At 39.9% G+C, this 18,005-nt stretch overlaps 1 protein-coding gene across 5 annotated transcripts in view; it reads left to right on the forward strand.

Annotated features, from left to right (window-relative positions):
* The first annotated feature begins 7,707 nt into the window (after nucleotides 1-7,707).
* The window catches only part of AP2A2 (adaptor related protein complex 2 subunit alpha 2), a 99,430-nt gene continuing 89,132 nt past the window's right edge, over nucleotides 7,708-18,005 (forward strand). For 2 of the 5 annotated variants that reach the window (XM_032786173.2, XM_032786174.2), the window contains exon 1: nucleotides 7,708-7,878. In XM_032786173.2, the coding sequence (XP_032642064.1) occupies nucleotides 7,812-7,878 (67 nt within the window). In that variant the 5' untranslated portion in view covers nucleotides 7,708-7,811. The remainder of the gene's footprint in view (nucleotides 7,879-18,005) is intronic. The other 3 variants (XM_032786168.2, XM_032786172.2, XM_075065083.1) reach the window with 2 other exon arrangements.

The raw sequence follows: 18,005 nt of genomic DNA on the forward strand, positions 1-18,005 counted from the left end.
TTGGATATTAGGAAAAACTTTTTCACTAGGAAGGTGTTGAAGCACTGGAATGGGTTACCTAGGGAGGTGGTGGAATCTCCTTCCTTAGAGGTTTTCAAGGTCAGGCTTGACGAAGCCCTGGCTGGGATGATATAGTTGGGGATTGGTCCTGCTTTGAGCAGGGGGTTGGACTAGAAGAACTCCTGAGGTCCCTTCCATCCCTGATATTCTATGATTCTAAAGTATCCATTTATCTTTTTATAGATTGTATCCTTATTTGTCCTATTTAATATTAAATGTGTCTGGGCAAAATTCTGCATGTAATGCATCAAAGTTAAAGCAATTTTAGCCAAAACAAAAATCTCCACGCATTACTCAGAACTGAAAACAAACTTAGACCGGCCTCAGTACAGGTGGCCTGCAAGTCTGCTCATAGCACTGAATACTAAAAGGAGAAGGGGAACATTTCTTGGTGACACCTGAGTTTATATTAATAATATGTGTGGTGGTACCAACTTATTCTCCAAGGGTATTTTGACCCAAAAGCAGTAAAGAAATTTGATACAAAAAAGTCACACAGTTAGGGATGGTGCATTTGGCCACCAGGTGACACTGTTTTCTTATGTGTGGAAATTAGATGAAGACATCATTTTGGCCAACCTGCTTAAAATATTAATGGAGTTTATATTTTGTGTAACTGGAAATTAAGTAGTTTAGTCATGAGCTTGAAGCTTCAAAGGGAATTAAACCTATTGTCAAGTTTCAAGGTCTGATTTTAAAATAAAATGGTCTTTGATCTATGGAAAAAGACAGTTTCTTCTCTCTGCTTAAGTTTGCAAGTGAAGAGAAACCAAATTGACTAGGAGACTGTCTGGATGTAATAATCCGGAATATAAAATACAGCCCTTTGAAGTAGATTATGTTGATTAGCATTTCAGAGGATCTCAGAAGAGGGAGCTCTGGAAAGTCCATACTTCAAGTGGCTAGCTAAGAAACATAAGAGATAATGGCTTTCTCACTAGACTGGACTCTTAGCATCACCTTCTATCATTTAATTCAGCTCTTGAATCAAGGAGGATTAAAGACACAAGGGGAAGAAGTAAAAAGTCTTAAGAAATTTGGTGAAATAAGTATTACCTGGAAACAGCTTTGAGACTGCAAAGAAGATTCAGTGAACTAGCAAGACAGACAGGGAAACACTACAGAAAAGTTTTAGATTACTAGAAGGGTTGGGTTAGTTATATTCTGCCTTTTACTTATCCTGTGAGATCAGGCAGGCCATTGACCAAGTAAATCATGGGACAGCTTCTGAAAAGTCTTACTGGAATGCCGAGGAGAGGAGCATAAATTCAGTCCCAGCACTTATTGTACCAGTGTTGCTTCTCTGTCCATCCCTTTGGGGGTACAGCTCCCTAAATGAAGATCCATAGCCAGGAATCCCAACCCTTCATCACCCTCTGGAACAGTGCTGGTGCACAGTGTTCTGTCACCCATGAGGAGGAGGTGTGGACTTTCCATTTTTTGCCTTCCCAATGACTCTCTGGTACAGGTCTGCACAAACTCCAGTTGTAGTTCTGGTTTTAATAAACTCACTGGAGTTCAGTGCTGTTTCCTATTTCCTGTCACAATTGTAAACAATGAAGCATGTTGCTAGTTCTACTGGTTCAGTGGGGTATGTGTAGCAAGATTGTAGTTTCAATCTGGGCAGATGTAGAGCCGACTGTAAAATCACAACAATGGACATTGTTAGCCATGTCTGTGGTCTCAGCAGAGAAATCAAGGAGTGAAGTGGTTGGCAAGGCTTACATTACATTATGCAGGTGGTCTGTCCATTTCAAGGACTTGGTGAGTTTATGTAGAAGAGACTTGCTCTTCTGTCTATGCTATGTCTGCATGCAGGGCCGGCTCCAGCTTTTTTGCCACCCCAAGAGGCAAAGAGAAAAAAAAGCCGCGATCGGTGGCACTTCAGCGGCTGCTCTACTGGAGACCCGATGTGCTGCCCCCTTCCATGGGTTGCCCCAAGCACCAGCTTGCTGCGCTGGTGCCTGGAGCTAGCCCTGTCTGCATGGAGGACTTCAATCTGTAGGGTAGTCACACCAGCCAGCAAAACAGATATTTAATATAAAAATGTTTACCTGTTTTCTTTGGAGTTAGTTAGGAAATATAGCTTATTTCCTTTATCCTGTGACATTAATCTGTAGATAGGATGAGCCAAAGCCAAGGGAAGCATCTAGTACTCAAACAAGAAGGAATTGTAGATCATTTGAATTGCTTTCATTTGGTGTTTGAGTTTGACCTGTGTTAAGAGCTAATTTAATGAGCAGGTCAAAGGAAGCCACTTCCAGTGCACAACAGCAAGTACTTGTCTTGGGTGTACAAATTCCAAGAATTATGCTGCATGTTCTTGAACATCATCTATCACTTTATCTATTAAGTAGCTATTTACATATATAAAACATTCTTGTAACATCTCATGTTTCACTGTGGCCCACTGGATGCTCTAGTCATTTGGATTGGATCTAAACCTCCACACATATTTGAAGTTTTGTCTTTTCATCTTTTAGATCTGACCCCGGGTGGCTTTGACACCTTGAAATTCTGTTTACTTCAATGGGATTGAGTGCTGTGTATTCTGCAGGATCAGACATTTATGGAATCCTCAAGAAAGTTTAAGATCATTTCTTTAAGGAATGGTGAAGTTCCAAAGCTTACATTGCAAGTCCTCCTGGTTACAAATAAATCCCTGGACACATGTTACAAGTGTGACCAATGCAGTGATATTTTCCTGACTCTAAAGGCTCGTCTACACTAGGGAAGGGGATCAATCTAACATACGCAACTTCAGCTACGTGAATAACGTAGCTGAAGTTGAAGTATCTTAGATCGAATTACCTACCGTCCTCACTGCACGGGATCGACATCCGCGGCTCCCCCTGTCGACTCCGCTACTGCCACTTGCTCCAGTGGAGTTCCGGAGTCGACAGGAGCGCGTTCGGGGATCAATATATCGCGTCTAGATGAGACGCAGTATATCGATCCCCAAGAAATCGATTGCTACCCGCCAATATGGCAGGTAGTGAAGACGTAGCCTAAATAAAGCCTTTGAGGAGAAAAACAGAAGCCACTAAAAACAAACAAGAAACCATCTTGACCCATACTAGCAACTACAGCAGACCCAGCCATTGGTTCTGCAAAAAAGAAGGGGGCTATGACTGCTAAGCTACCCTCAGCCAGGTTCTTGACATATAGGTATATACCTTTGACTTCACTCATCTTAATACAGATCTACGGAACAAGTTTTATTACAAACTGCACTACATGGGATACAAAAAGCCCCAACACTGTTAAAAACAGCATAAACAAACTTTAACCCACACATATTTAATTCAGTTTATTTCCCAAAATAGCCACTCAAGGACCATTCAAGCTATTACCAAATCCTACTACAACTCCCCATCCCCTGCCTGACACACATCCTCTTCTCTTCACTTATTGACATCTTTCATAGAGGGGAAGGAAAAGGGAGGTTTTTCTTATGCACTGCTGTCTCTGCCCCCTCCTGAATATCTCAGTAGTAAAGCCACTGAACTGTGGTCTTTCCCCAAGAAAAGGGGTTACCTGTTTTCCTGCCAACCCAGGGATGGAGTCTGTACACTCCGTCACAAAGCAAATCATGACCTTTAATTATAACTACAGCAAATATCTTTAATTGGATTAGACTAACAATAGTAGCAACAATAAAAGAACAAAATAACAACAGAAATTAATCAGGCTAGCATTGTGAGCAGGTCCTTATTTATAAGCTACATCCAGCCCATTTCGGTCTCAGTATCCAACTTTAATCCCAGCTGCAATTGTGTTCAGTCTTTTGGGCTGAAATCCTGCAACATGCTGTGTGTGACAGAGCCCTGTTAAAGTAAACGGGATTCTGTGCAAGCTTAGGGGTCCACTTGCATACAACAAATTGCAGGATCATGACTTTGGACTCTCTCAGGAACTTAAATCGCCACGTTCAGTCACCACAATTCTTAGAGCTCCATACACCACAATCTTGTTTGTCGCCAAAAGAAATGTCACCCCTATGATTTTACAGTGAGATAACTACTAATTTTTAGTTATCTCACTGTAAGAAAAACACCTTTTTGGTAGTGAAGACAAAGCCTTAGGCTCATCCTGATTTTAGGTTAACTCCTCAGATATAGTGTATTTGCCAACCAGGAAAGCAATGGCTTTACTCACTCTTATTGGTACAGCAACATATCAATGCTACAGTTAGAATACAAGTACTTCCACCTTTTCATGTTCTCTGTATATATAAATATCTTCTGTCTGTGTGTTCCACTCTATGCATCTGAAGAAGTGAGCTGTAGCCCAAAAAAGCTTATGCTAAAATAAATTTGTTAGTCTCTAAGGTGCCACAAGTACTCCTGTTCTTTTTTTAGTTAGAATATGTTCTTCATCATGGCATTCTGAAAACTCCTTAAATCTATGAGGTCCTGGGCGTAGATAAGCAAAGTGGATAATTTTTTCAGATGAGAGAGAAAGTTCTGACCTCTGTCTGGAGGAGATAAAGGATAGATCAGGATAGAGCATAATAATTATTATTCCTCCTAATATTCCTACAGCTAGGCCAAAGATCAGGTCAAGACATGTTAGTCCAGGTGCGTGGGTGGGCATGAAGATCCCAAAAGACTCTCATGATTGTCATGCTAGACATGAGGAGTTATGGCCTGCATATTGTAATGTCTCAGAATGGTGGTTTATATGTCCATAAGGTACATTATCCATGTGATGCTTGGTGGTTTAGCTTTCCAAATCTTATGCACATTATAGAATCTTAGATGGTAAGACTGGGCAGGGGGCAGGGAAAGGGGGGCATCTAATTCAGACATTCTCCAACTGGGATCTGTTGCCCCCATGGGACCCGTACATATTTTCTGTGGAGTTCACAAAATGCATGGATTTTCTTTCAACTATCATCAAATCAGATTAATTTTTTCAATAATTAACGAAATAGCAATTGCACTTGATGAGAGGTAGGTTGTTATGATGTTTTTCAAACTTCAGAACAATGATTTTCAGATTCAGAAGGTTTAAGGATTCCTGATCTTGTCAAAACCTCAGAGAGAGTCACTCAGCCTAATCCTTTTTAATTGCACACCAAATGTATTGTGCCCCTTCATATCCATGGACTTGGAAGCATAATGTGTGGGCCGACATAGAATGATCTCTTCTCGGTTCAGTTTGGTGAAATTAAAATAAATAATCGTTTACTCTCACAAACTTAATGATGCTATTGTGCTTTTGAGGTGCAGGAGCTGAGAGCATACAGTCATATAAACAAAACTACAACAGATGATAATGAGGAAGGATGGTGTCAGGGCTAAGATGCTGAACTGAGACTGGGAAATTTCAATTCAATTCCAAGCTTTGTTACAAACATCCTGAGTGACTCTGAGCAAGCCACTTAATCCCTCTGTGATTCAGTTCCCCATCTATGAAATGGAGATAGTAATTCTTCCATGTTCTTTTCTTCCACCTTTTTCCTGACTTGTCTATTTAGATTTATAAACAGTTTGGAACAGGAACTACTGTCTCTTGCTATTTGTATGTAAAACACTAGGACTTCCCCAACATTGGTTGAGGACTCTAGTTGCTGTTATAATAGAAAAAATAATAAATAAGTAATGATGCTAGAGCAAATATGGCCAGACAGTATTGTCCAGCTGATGGCTCGTAACATGAATTCCTGTGTCCAGTAACAGAAAAACAAGTACCGTAATATATTTTATTAGACCAATGTTGGTGAAAGAGACAAACTTTTCAGCCACGCAGAGCTATCCTTCAGCGCTGGGTACCATACTCAGGCACCACTGTTATGCTCTTGTGCCCAGACCTTGCAAAAGGCTATCTCCTCCTCGGGAGTGGCAAGGGGAACTGGTGTTATGAATAGGGCTGTCAATTAATCACAGTTAACTCGGGTGATTAACTCAAATAAATTAATTGTGATTAAAAATTGTGCTTCATCTCACTTATAACAATAAAATACCAATTGAAATTTATTAAATATTTTTAGATGTTTTTCTACATTTTCAATATTGATTTCAATTACAACATAGAATACAAAGTGCACTGTGCTCACTTTATATTTTTTATTTTTGATTCCAAATATATTCACTGTAAAAAGGATAAAATAGAATTTTTCAATTCACCTCATACAGGTACTGAAGTGCAATCCCTTTACTGTGAAAGTGTAACTTACAAATGCTGATTTTTTTTTGGTTACATAACTGCACTTAAAAACAAAACAGTATAAAACTTTAGAGCCTACAAGTTCACTCAGTCCTACTTCTTATTCTGCCAATCGCTAAGACAAACAAGTTTGTTTATATTGACGGGAGATACTGCTGCCTGCTTCTTATTTACAATGTCACCTGAAAGTGAGAATAGGTGTTCATATGGCACTTTTGTAGCTGGCTTGGCAAGGTATTTATGTGCCAGATATGCTAAACATTCATATGACCCTTCCATGCTTCGGCCACCATTCCAGAGGACATGCTTCCGTACTGATAATGCTTGTGAAAAAAATAATGTGACAATTAAATTTGTGATTGTACTCCTTCGGGGGAGAATTGTGTGCCTCCTGCTCTGTTTTACCCACATCTGCGTATATTTAATGTTAGAGTGATCTGTTAGAATGGGTTCCTGTCTGCATCCTGTATCACTTGCCATACCGGTATTGCCCTGGCCTCTTCATTTGTCATTCAGTATTGAAAACATTCAACAACAATATGCATTACCTCACCTTTTGGGGGCGAAGCCAGATCTTTTGGCACCTGCTCCCCTATTTGGTGTAAACATTGCTTGTGCCATCTTAAAAGAGCAACACTCTGATGCAGAAACTACAGAACCCAAACCACCACAAAAAAAAAATCAACCTTCTGCTGGTGGCATCTGACTCAGATGATGAAAATGAACATGTGTTGGTCTGCACTGCTTTGGATTGTTATGAGCAGAACCTGTCATCAGCATGGACGCATGTCCTCTGGAATGGTGGTTGAAGCATGAAGGACATATATGAATCTTTAGTGCATCTGGCATGTAAATATCTTGCAATGCCAGCTACAACAGTGCCATGTGAAAATACCTATTCTCACTTTCAGGTGACATTGTAAACAAGAAGCAGGCAGCATTATCTCCTGCAAATTGTAACCAATCTTGTTTGTCTGAATGATTGGCTGACCAAGAAGTATGACAGAGTGGACCTCTAGGCTCTAAAGCTTTACGTTGTTTTATTTTTGAATGCAGTTTTTTAATACATAATTCTACATTTGTAAGTTCAACTCTCATGATAAAGAGATTGCATTACATGGTGAATTGAAAAATACATTTTTTTTTGTTTTTTACAGGCCAAATATTTGTAATAAAAATAAATATAAAGCGAGCACTGTACACTTTGTATTTTGTGTTGCAATTGAAATATACTTGAAAATGTAGTAATATTTAAAATAAATAGTATTATACTATTGTTTAACAGAGTGATTAATTTGTTTGATCCTCCTATTAATCGCGATTAATTTTTTTAATCGCTCGACAGCCCCTATAACTCTCCTTGACTCGCCTTCCCGCTCTCCACGCAACAGGGGGCGCTGCAGGCCCCTATCTCACAGCCTCCCTCCCCCCCACCTCCTTGTTTTGCCTGCCGGGCCGGCGGGCGGGCCCCACGCGCGCCTGCGCAGACAAGCGGAGGCTGAAGAGCCCGAGTGCGGCGGTGCTGGCGGTTGTAGCGGTTCCGTTTTGCTGACGGCCACGGGCTCAGCTGTTGGGCCAAGATGCCGGCCGTGTCGAAGGGAGACGGGATGCGGGGCCTGGCGGTCTTCATCTCCGACATCAGGAACTGTGAGTGCGGCCGCGGGGCTGTGCTGCGAATGGGGGGGGGGAGCGCCGGGAGGGGGCTGCTGGGCAGCGGCTGCTGGGCAGCAGGGGCTGTTCGGGGGGCGGGGCTGTGCTGACGTGGGGAGGCCGATTGCAGCGGGGGTTATGCTGGGAGGGGCTGGGTTTGTGTGGGGAAGGGGAGTGCGTTACTTTGCTGTAAATGGGGTGCCGGTGGGAGCCAGTACACTCGGGGGGCAAAAGAGTCTGCACGGGCGGGCTTGGACTCGGGGCTTCTGGGATAGTGATGTCTCTGTGCGAGGGGTTTCTGGCCTGTCCTCCTGACCCCTCCAGGCACGCTTGGTTTGAGATCTCCAAGCGCTGCGGCGCCGTGGGGCTTTTTTTCTTATTGACTTGTGATGAGGGTGACAGTCTCACTGCATGACGGCTCCTACCCAGTTCTTGGTTGTGTGGGGCAAAACGTGGATTTGTGTGGGGGTTATTCCGAGTCTTTAGTTATCATTGTTAGCCAATGCAGAGGAGTGCAGTGCGGGTGCAGGAGGAAGACTCCGGCCTTGTTCCAGAGCAAAGGTTGTGGTAGTGGAACTGAATTCTGTCTTTAATTTGGTTTAAGCAGGTACAACACCCCCCTCATCCCCAAACCATTCTCCATGGACACTCTTAAACCTACTTTACAATAGGGTTATATCAATTCAGCTTAATTCAGGATGTTACTGAACTAAGCAAAATCAATGTCTGTTGCAGGCCAGTTTAATTTTGTGCACACAGGGAGTTTGTGCCAGTCTAAATTGTTTTTAAAAAATCTATGTTAGTTAGACAAGTGTAACACGTGCAGACAGCGCTTTTATCCCTGATCTTTGAGAAGACCAAAGGTGAGGTGAAAAGAGTCATGAAAAGAAAACTATGTGGCTGAGGGTGATGGCAAGGGAGGAGTTGTGTGTATCAGAGAGAGGCAAACACACATGCTCTGCTGTGTCTGATAAAGGGAAAAGGTGTGGGAAGAAGGGCGCATGTTAGACAGAAGCCTGAATTCTTGGAGTTCTTTGTGTGACCTTGGGAATTGGATTAATATTAAGCACAATGGTAACTCTTAAAACATTTGCAACCAAACACTGCAAGTTCATGAGAACTCCTGAGTACAAAATTAGTCAATGTTGATCAAATATCACTTAGATCTTCAATGTATTAAATAAACGAAACTAACACTAAAGTGCTAAGGTAGGTAGAACTCTTATAAGAAATTACCTGACAGAATCACTTCAATATTTTTCTGTGATACTGATGAACTAATGGGATCATTGAAACAGTTTATCATTTTATGAATATATCTAATTTGTTTGGATATGGGATTGTGGCTTGTGCTACATACATACAGACTAGATGAGAGGCAATATGATTTTTCACAATCAGAACTGCACAAAATGAAAATTCCATGGCTGAAAGAAATTCAACTTCGCTTGCAGCTGAAGATGACTAGAACTCTAGGAATCCATGATAACTAAAAAGCTGGTGCTCATTTCTGCAGCTGTAACAATTACTTTACTGTTCCGTATTGATAAGATGAATCTAAAATACTGACTGGCATTCTATAGTTTTCCTGCCTGGACACAGCGTAAAGAAAAACCCATACATTTTGCACAATAAAGGCAAAATGCAAGCAGTAGTAATGGAGGCAGAGGTGCGGGTGGAAAAAATGACTTAGTTGGAGTGTGGATAAGGGTGGAAATGGGGGCAACATGGTCTTCAAGTAATTTAGGTGTATCTATTATATAAACAAGGCAAGAAGCAACCTATTATATGGTGGTGACATTTAGGATCTCTAGCCTGCAAATGGAGAAGAAAGATAGTCTAGTGGCTAGGGCACTAGCTGGGACTTGGGAGATCCAGGTTCAGTCTCTGCCACAGACTTCCTATGTGACATGGGCAAATCATGTAATCCATCTGTTTCCATTTCCCATCTATAAAATGAGGTTAATAGCACTTCCCTACCTTACAGGGTATTATGAAAATAAACAGACTGATTGACCATGCTGCACTCAGATACTGTGGCAGTGGATGTTAGGCAACTAAGAGAGAGGTATTTAAGATGAACCATAAGCAGATTTTATTTTTTCATTTGGTGGGCCCAACTGTATGTTAAAGATTTCCTGGTGAAATTCAGAGTGCTTTGTAAATTGTGGGAATTTGGTGACATTTAACATCAAATATAACTACCGTCATTCTTAATACTGCAGTCACTGCAACCGTTGATCTCAGGTTTTTGTCCAATAGTGCTGCAATTCTGTTCTTCATAAAGATTGGTTATGATAGTTCACACTCTGAGAACATGTAGCATGTTCCTATCATCTGGGCTGAATTAATGGACCGAAAGAAAAATCCGGTAAGTGATAATGGAACCCAGAACAGATGAAACATACAAGAGAGAATTAATGGTCTCACCAGTTTTTCCATAAAAGCTAATTTGGGCTCTTGATTTAGCCTTGTTGGTTTTGCGCAAGGTCTTCAGTTTGGAGGATATATCACATAGTAATAAGTTGGATAAACTTAAAACATGTAAGTGTCTTGTAATATTGTGAATCAAATCTAGGCTCTATGTGCCCAGACACTGCTAGGATGCTAATAGACAGACATCCTGAGTGTCATCAGCCTTAGAAGGACCCAGCTGAAGAGAAGTAAAAAGGCCTTTCTTGCATTTGCTGCATGAGTTGGGTTGGCAAAATGTAATTTTGTAATAAAATTAATAAAATATTCACCCTCTCATTCTTCAGACAAGTTTTTTTCTTACTATATAGATGCTGCTATAAAATGAAAATAATTGAGATTGTTTATATCTAGTGACTTTCTATCACAATTTTCTCTAGTATATCCACTGTCTGCCTCTTAGACATTGTTTTCCTCAGTTCTTAATATAGAATCCTGTATTATTTTGTTTGCTACTACTAAGCAAAATGTAATACAGAATTAAGAGCATAATTAAAATGAAGAATGCCTTGACAACTAAAGCAGAGCAGTAATGATCACTTTAAGTATTTTTAAGATATCACTTACCACTGTCAATAAAATGGAAGTTGATCCAATAAAAGATATTACCTCACCCACCTTGTCTATTACTTATTGCTGTCAGTTACAGTAATGTTTACATAGAGTTGTCCATAGTGGACTTTGTTCTTCACCTCTCTGGGGTTTTCCAGCTTTGCATACCTTTACTTTTCTTGCAATCCTCATCTTTGTGGATATGACTGCAAAAAAATGGCCTTGTAACATGTTATGAAAACAGCAAAACTGAGGTTTAGCCTTGTTTTCTGGAAGGCAGCTCTACTGAGGTGGAGAGGCAGACTGGATTGAGTACTTTTCTCTGGATATTGTAAAAGTCAATATGAGAAATGCTTGCATTGTTCCTTAGGAGTGCAGCTGTGTTTGGTTGCGGATGAAACTGGTTGTGAATTAAACTCTGTAGTTAGGCCTTGTTTACGGAGGGCCTTAAAGATTAAAACCGGTGCTTTGAATTCCTGCTGGAAGTGAACTGAGAATGTGTTGTTGGGGCACAACATTATCGTAATATTTTTCATGAGCCTTTCTTATTAAGAACAGTAAAGTCTGTATAAAATGGATTTTACATTGCCTACACCCTCATCCACAAACATGGTGAATTATAATAATCCAATCCAGAGGTGACTAGCACAAATCTGTATGGTTAGAATTTCATCCTAGAGGAAAGAACATAATTTCATAGGAACTGTAGACAGATAGGTTTTCTCACCACTGTTTCTGCCTGGATATCCATAATTAATGTTGAGTCCAGTAAGATCTTAGGGACTTATACTGTTTTAACAAATATAGATCAAATGCTGTGGTGGAAGTGGCGTTGTCTTGTAGTTTTTTCAGCATGCATTTTCCCTTTTCAATATTGTGAGTTCTGTCTTGTTTACTTGAGTCAGCTCTTTTTCATTCCGGTGCTGATCTCTTAAAACATCAGTGTCTTTGAGGGCAGTTATTTCTTCTGGTAAGAAGCTGAGATGAAGCTGATGTTATGAGCATGTAGTTGGCAATGGAAATTGTGCCATCTTCTAATCTCTGCCAGTAGTCAGAGTATGCTAAACTGTCACATCTTAAATTTAAGCCTGATTGAAGAATATGAGATGTCAATGAATGTTAATGTTGTTGGAGTTTGGCTGAGTATTCTTGTGATCCTTGCAAGGAAAAGTAGATTGGAAAGAAGCGGAAACTGAAGAGACTGTCCTTCACTGTGCCTAGTTTCATGAGCCCTTTACTGACTATGGCATGTTTAGGGAGCTTTTAAATGTTGTCAGTAGGCTCATTTTGTTTTTGGGTAAAATTTTCAAAAGTGCCTAAGTAATATTTTTTTTTAAAAGAACAAGGATCTGTTTTTGCAAATAGTGACACAGGTATTACTTAAACTTTCCAGTACTTCCTGTACATGATTGGGAAACGGGATGGCTGCTGCCTTCTGTTATAGTTTGAATCGTCTGACTTTTGGAACTGGTTCTGTATTTGAGGAGGAGGAGTGGGGAGAATCTCTACACCAAATACAGTTAATTCTACTTAAATGAAAGGCTAAACGTCTGACACACTTGTTATCTTGTGCATAAAGCCCACTGGCATTCTGGGTTTCAAACTGAATGTCTTGGATTTAGATTTTTAAGTGTAGATGTTTTTGTTAATTTATTTGCTTGCAACCTTTCCACCTGAATATAAATTGTATTAAGTGGTTGTTGAAACATTGCTTTTGTAACTGATTCTTTCCCTATTATCACAAAGAACGTTACTTGGATTAAGTGTGTTTGATTTTTATTTGTTAGTACTTGCAACTCCTGCGTGGTGGAGGATTGGCTGATTTTTGTATGTGCCATCAGTAGCAGTTGAAGAAGGGAGGCTACCAGTCCCAGGGGCCTCATAGCTTTCACAGCTAGACACTTGAGTTAACTCAAATGCACAAACAAATTAACTTCTAAATCTCTGCTGGAACCATATCAGTAGATGTTCCTCCTGGTGTTGGAGCCTGGGCTCTGAAACATCCCCCCCCCCCCCCCCTTGGTGGGTTTCAGATCCTGGGCTCCAGCCTGAGTGGAAATATTTGTACTGCTATGTTTAGCTTTGCAGCCCAAGCCCCATGGGCTCAAGTGAGTTGATTTGAAATCTCAGGGTATGTCTACACTGCAGTTACACACCCACAGCTGGCCCATGCCAGCTGACTTGGGCTAACGGGCTGTTTAATTGCAGTGTAGACATTCAGGCTGAGACTGGAGCCCAGGCTCTATGATGCTGTGAGCTGGGGGTTCTGGAGCTTAGGCTGCAGCCCTAACCTAAATGTCTTCATCACAGTTAAACATCCCCTTTGCCCAGGAACCTGAGTCAGCTGGCATGGGCCAGCATGACTGTTTAATTGCAATGTAGACATGCCCTTAGAGACTGGCCAGCAGATTGGTTTGTTGTTTACATCCTGACAGTGCACGCAAAAGAGACAACTTTTGTTCTTTGGGGGAGCTAGAGTTAAAAAATAAACTAGCTGTTGAATATCACTTCAGTGAGTAGTTTTGTACCATGAGTTAATTTGTCCACTGCTAGTAAAATGCAAAAGGAACTTCTGTTCCAAATTCAGTGTTTTCTTTATTAATGTGATCCCTAGATTGTTTTGTTTTCCTTTTGCTGAGAGAGAGGGAAAAGCCCCCCTACTGTGTGCACCAGTACTGTTGAAAGTTCCGGTAATCATTAATTTCTGCTTTAGACTTTGTTTCTAAGTTTCAGAGCCACTTAATTGAAACTGTTGGTAGATCTTTTAAATAGCAAAGACAATGGTGGAGGTGAGAGCAGGTGGCTTAAATTGAAATACAGTTTTTTTTCCTTAATATTGTCATTGTTAAGGTACAAAATGGCACCAAAAATCGTCCTGCATGGAAAATTTCAGCCTAAGCAGTTTAAATTTGGCAAGTTTATAAGCAACTGAAAATAGTTCTTAAAATGCCTTTAGTTATAATTTATTTTGATTTCTAAAATACATAAAAAAGATACATAAAAACATACAATATCTTATCTGGATTATTCAAATATAATCCAAGGTCTGAAGCTGTGTAAGAGATATTCTTGATCTTTTTTTAAATAGAGATTGTTTTCTTGAAACAAAGTGGGGTAAAGGTCTGTAAGATGTCTCCATGCAACTGGGGAATGCTCAAGGGAGCAATCACATCACTAACAGAAGATAAAATGAAGTTTCTGCGATCCCAAAGATTATTGAGCCCAAGAGGAAAAAGGTTGGGGTTTGGGTGAGAAGATGGAAAAAGGTGCAGAGCTGGAGGCTGAAGAGAAGTATTAAGAATTACTATCAGTAGCTCTACTAAGTTACAGCATCACACTTTTGCACTGTTGGATGTATCTCACATTGTATCTGAGAGCAGAGGCTAGCCCTAAAAGGGTTTTCTGAATGGTTAGCTCTTCAGTATTTTCTGGACATAAAAGATGGATACGTAGATCAATGTGCTGAGGTTCTCGGAAGCTAATTCTAGGCAAAATCACAGTGCACAAAACACTGAATATTACATTAAAGTAAGAAATTTGTTTACTATATCTGTTAAATGAGTTCTGTGCACAACATCAAAATAGTTTTCAACATTAGAGCCCTTTTTACTAGAGTAGGCTGGCCAATATTTAAAAAAAAAAAAAAGTTCAAGACAGTTATCCAATAAGTGTACTTCTGATAAATTACAAATAGTGGTGTTAACTGACTACCTTAAGCCCTGTATCTGAAAATGTTTAGGGACGTATCCCACTGGTCTAGCACTAACACAGCTCCATCAGTTCTACCAATAGTGAATAAGCTGTTGTATGCCTCCCACAGGCATTTTCATCTCTGGTGAGAGACTATGGTAAATGCCTGTGGCTAGTCTGTATTAGCACCAGTACTAGTTGAGCTGCAATACTGGGAGGATTCTCTGAAATTATCATTGTAGATCCAGCCTTACTGAAAAGGTATTTTTCAGAGACTGGGCTTAAGGTAGGTACTTACATGGCCCATGATACTTTCATATACAAACACTTCACAAATTTATTAACCCTAAGAAAATCCCCATGAAGCAGGAAAATATATCCGTTTTACACTTGGTAAACCATGACACAGCTTAGTTCCGAAGGTCATAGTGTGTGGCGTAGCTATGAATTGTACTTTTCTTCTGAGCCCCAGTTTGGTGCCTTGACCACAAGAGCATCTTGCCACAATTAGTTTATATTTCTGTATCCTACCATCTTCATCTTAGTTGCTGTAATTTGGAGTTATTCAGTTGCTCTTGCATAATGAGGAACCTTCTCTGTTAACTTTTTCTGTACGTTACTCTTCAGAGGAGACACTGAATCTCCTATCGTCCTAGCAACAGATTTGAGGCTACCATGGCTATTCAAAGATCTCAATCTTCTCCCAGGAAACCAATGTATATGGAACTGTCACATGAAAAATAGAGCCTTTCTACACAATTAACTTCCAGAAGATCCATTTTCAGCATGATTGTACGCTGTCAGTGTACAAATGTAGTTATGTAAGAGAGGCCATTAAACTACAAAATGTCTCCCTACACTTGAGAAGGGACTTCTAGTACACAGTTAATGTATTTGAATTTTAATTGTTTGAGTGATAATAATCCTTTACAAGTGATTAACATGATGTACAGAATTTTTTGACTCCCCCTCTTCTTCCCTTCCCCCCCCCCCCATGACATTCTGGGGAATAAGAAATTGGGTCTGAACTGAATTTTGGATTTTCATGGGCTATTAAACATAGGATTACCAAAGCTGCTCACAGTGGAGCCTTCTAAATGAATAATTTATATGAAAAATACATTTACTGGTTAAATGGTTTATGTGTAGTAAAGAAAAATGCATATATTGGAATAAAAGATCTAAGACTTCTAGACGCAATGATGCGTTAAGGATTACTGAATTGATTACAAGCAACAAGTCCAGGAACAGTTTAATCTCATGATTGTCATTTGTTGCCTAAGTTTTGGAGTAATAAGATGAACTTAGTCTGTCAAAGTAACTTGCTGCCATGAAAACTAAGACAGCCCTTTCTAGAGCATGGCATAATGCAATGAAGTGGTATATAAACATCTTCTGATATAATCCTGACACATAGTGTGCCTAGCTCCTCTCTTGATTTGGCCAGTCAGTTTAATTTTAAACTTGACATAAAATGATCTCATCAAATGTGCTTAAGTTGTGACCTACTCCAGATTCAGACTTTTGAATCAAATGAGAAGTTACAACACTCCAAAAAGGTAAATATTTACATCCGTTTTTCTTCCCAGAATGTAAAACAAGAAACTCAAATTATGCAAGTTATCCACAAGTCTCTTACCTTCTTTGTCCCCTGCAGATATGTTTAACAGTGCAATTTTATATGTTAACTCTTGTTTAGATGTAAATTTTAGTGGCAATGTTCTGGTGACAACTTAAAGAAAATTCAGATAACTTGCTTGATATACAGACAAATGCCTGGTCATTCTACAACAACTACAGAAGTTAAATTATAAGGATGATTTTGTACTACATTATAAAGCAGGGAGAGGGTTCTTAAGAGGGTATGTGTACCTGTCAGTGTCTGGTTGTAGCCATGACTCCTCACCCCCTCTTGATTGCTAATAAAAATGGAAGTTCAAGTTTTCTGTGGGGGGGGGGGGGGGGGAAATGCATTACAAACAACTTGTTGCCCAAGACTTGTTTTAAAATGCTTCTACTCTCTTGCTTAGTCTGGTTGGTCTTATGGAATCTATTTTAACTCTGGATGTGATATGTCTTATAATTGATGCAAGATAATGAGTAAGAAGCTTTGAATAGAATAGTGCTACATCTTCATTTCATTAACAGATTTAACAATAGTAGACAACAAATTTTGTCAAATGTAAAGAATCCAGCTTTAGATCACATGGCCTCTGAAATGTGTGTGTTACTAAGTATTGGACCATTTCATGGAGACCTAGATTTCCAGTTCAAATGGAAATCAACCCATCTCATTTCAGAAGTGTGGGATAATGTAGTTCTCCTTCAGAATCCAAATGCTTTCAATGTGTTTTAAGGGCTTGTCTGCGCTATTGGGTAATACACTGTAAGGGAGGGTGATTTCTAAAGCGCATTAATAAACTGTGTTTTACTTGGTCCATGTAGACTCTACTGGAGTGCAGTAAATGTTCTCTAGTATGCATTAATGTAGTATTGTTTCAAACAGCACTATGTTACAGTGCACTAGACTAGGGAACCTGTAGTGTGCTCCAGTAAGGTGTGTGTCATCGAATCAATGCACAGCATGTCAGTGCTGTTGGGAAGTTGCTTCTCCCTCTCCCCCACAGTGCATTACCCCACTGTGTAGACAAGCTCCAACTCTAATATGTTGTTGCAACAGTCTGTACTCTTGCCACAGCTATCTTTGCAAATGCTTGCTGTTCTTACTACAATCATTTCTGAGATGCAAGAGTTTGTCTTCCTATAGTACATTGATTCTGTTGCTCAGTTATCAGAAACGAGGCACAGTTGGAGAGAGTAGCATTTCTGCTACTTAACCTTGACAATTGGATCTGACATGCTTTTCCTGCAAAAGCAACATTCCATCTGTTTGGTAAAGGTGCTTATGGTAAATGGTGAACAGTGGTGCTGAGAAGAGCTGCTGAAGGGTTTTACCTTAACTGATCTGAATAATGTAGGTAAAAAAGCTAAATTTCTTCCTCTTTTCTTAGACCTATTGGTCTTCAGCAACATGTGGCTGTACAGGTCAATGCTTTAGAAATAGCTATCAGCACTTTAAAGGCACTCTCGGGCAGGGGGCACAGTATTGCAAGACTGGCTTCATGCTTAGAATCGTCAAAATAGGTTTCTTAAACTTAAATCTTTCTCTGTACGGTTAACAACACTCACTTATCTCACAGCCACACAACTCTTCCAAATGGAGGTATGAAATAACTTTTTTTTTTTAAACTACTAATCTCCACCCTGAAGTGAAGCCTGTTAACAGCCATAGTTTTGCAATGGAAACTTATATTCCATTGCACTTCTTTAAAGTATGCACTGATAACCCAACCCAAATACAGTATCATCTTGATGGAATGTACCTAGACAAGAAAGTGAGAGCTGCTGCT

The sequence above is a fragment of the Chelonoidis abingdonii genome, chromosome 4 (assembly GCF_003597395.2).
Source record: "Chelonoidis abingdonii isolate Lonesome George chromosome 4, CheloAbing_2.0, whole genome shotgun sequence".
In the NCBI taxonomy this organism is placed as follows: domain Eukaryota; kingdom Metazoa; phylum Chordata; order Testudines; family Testudinidae; genus Chelonoidis; species Chelonoidis abingdonii.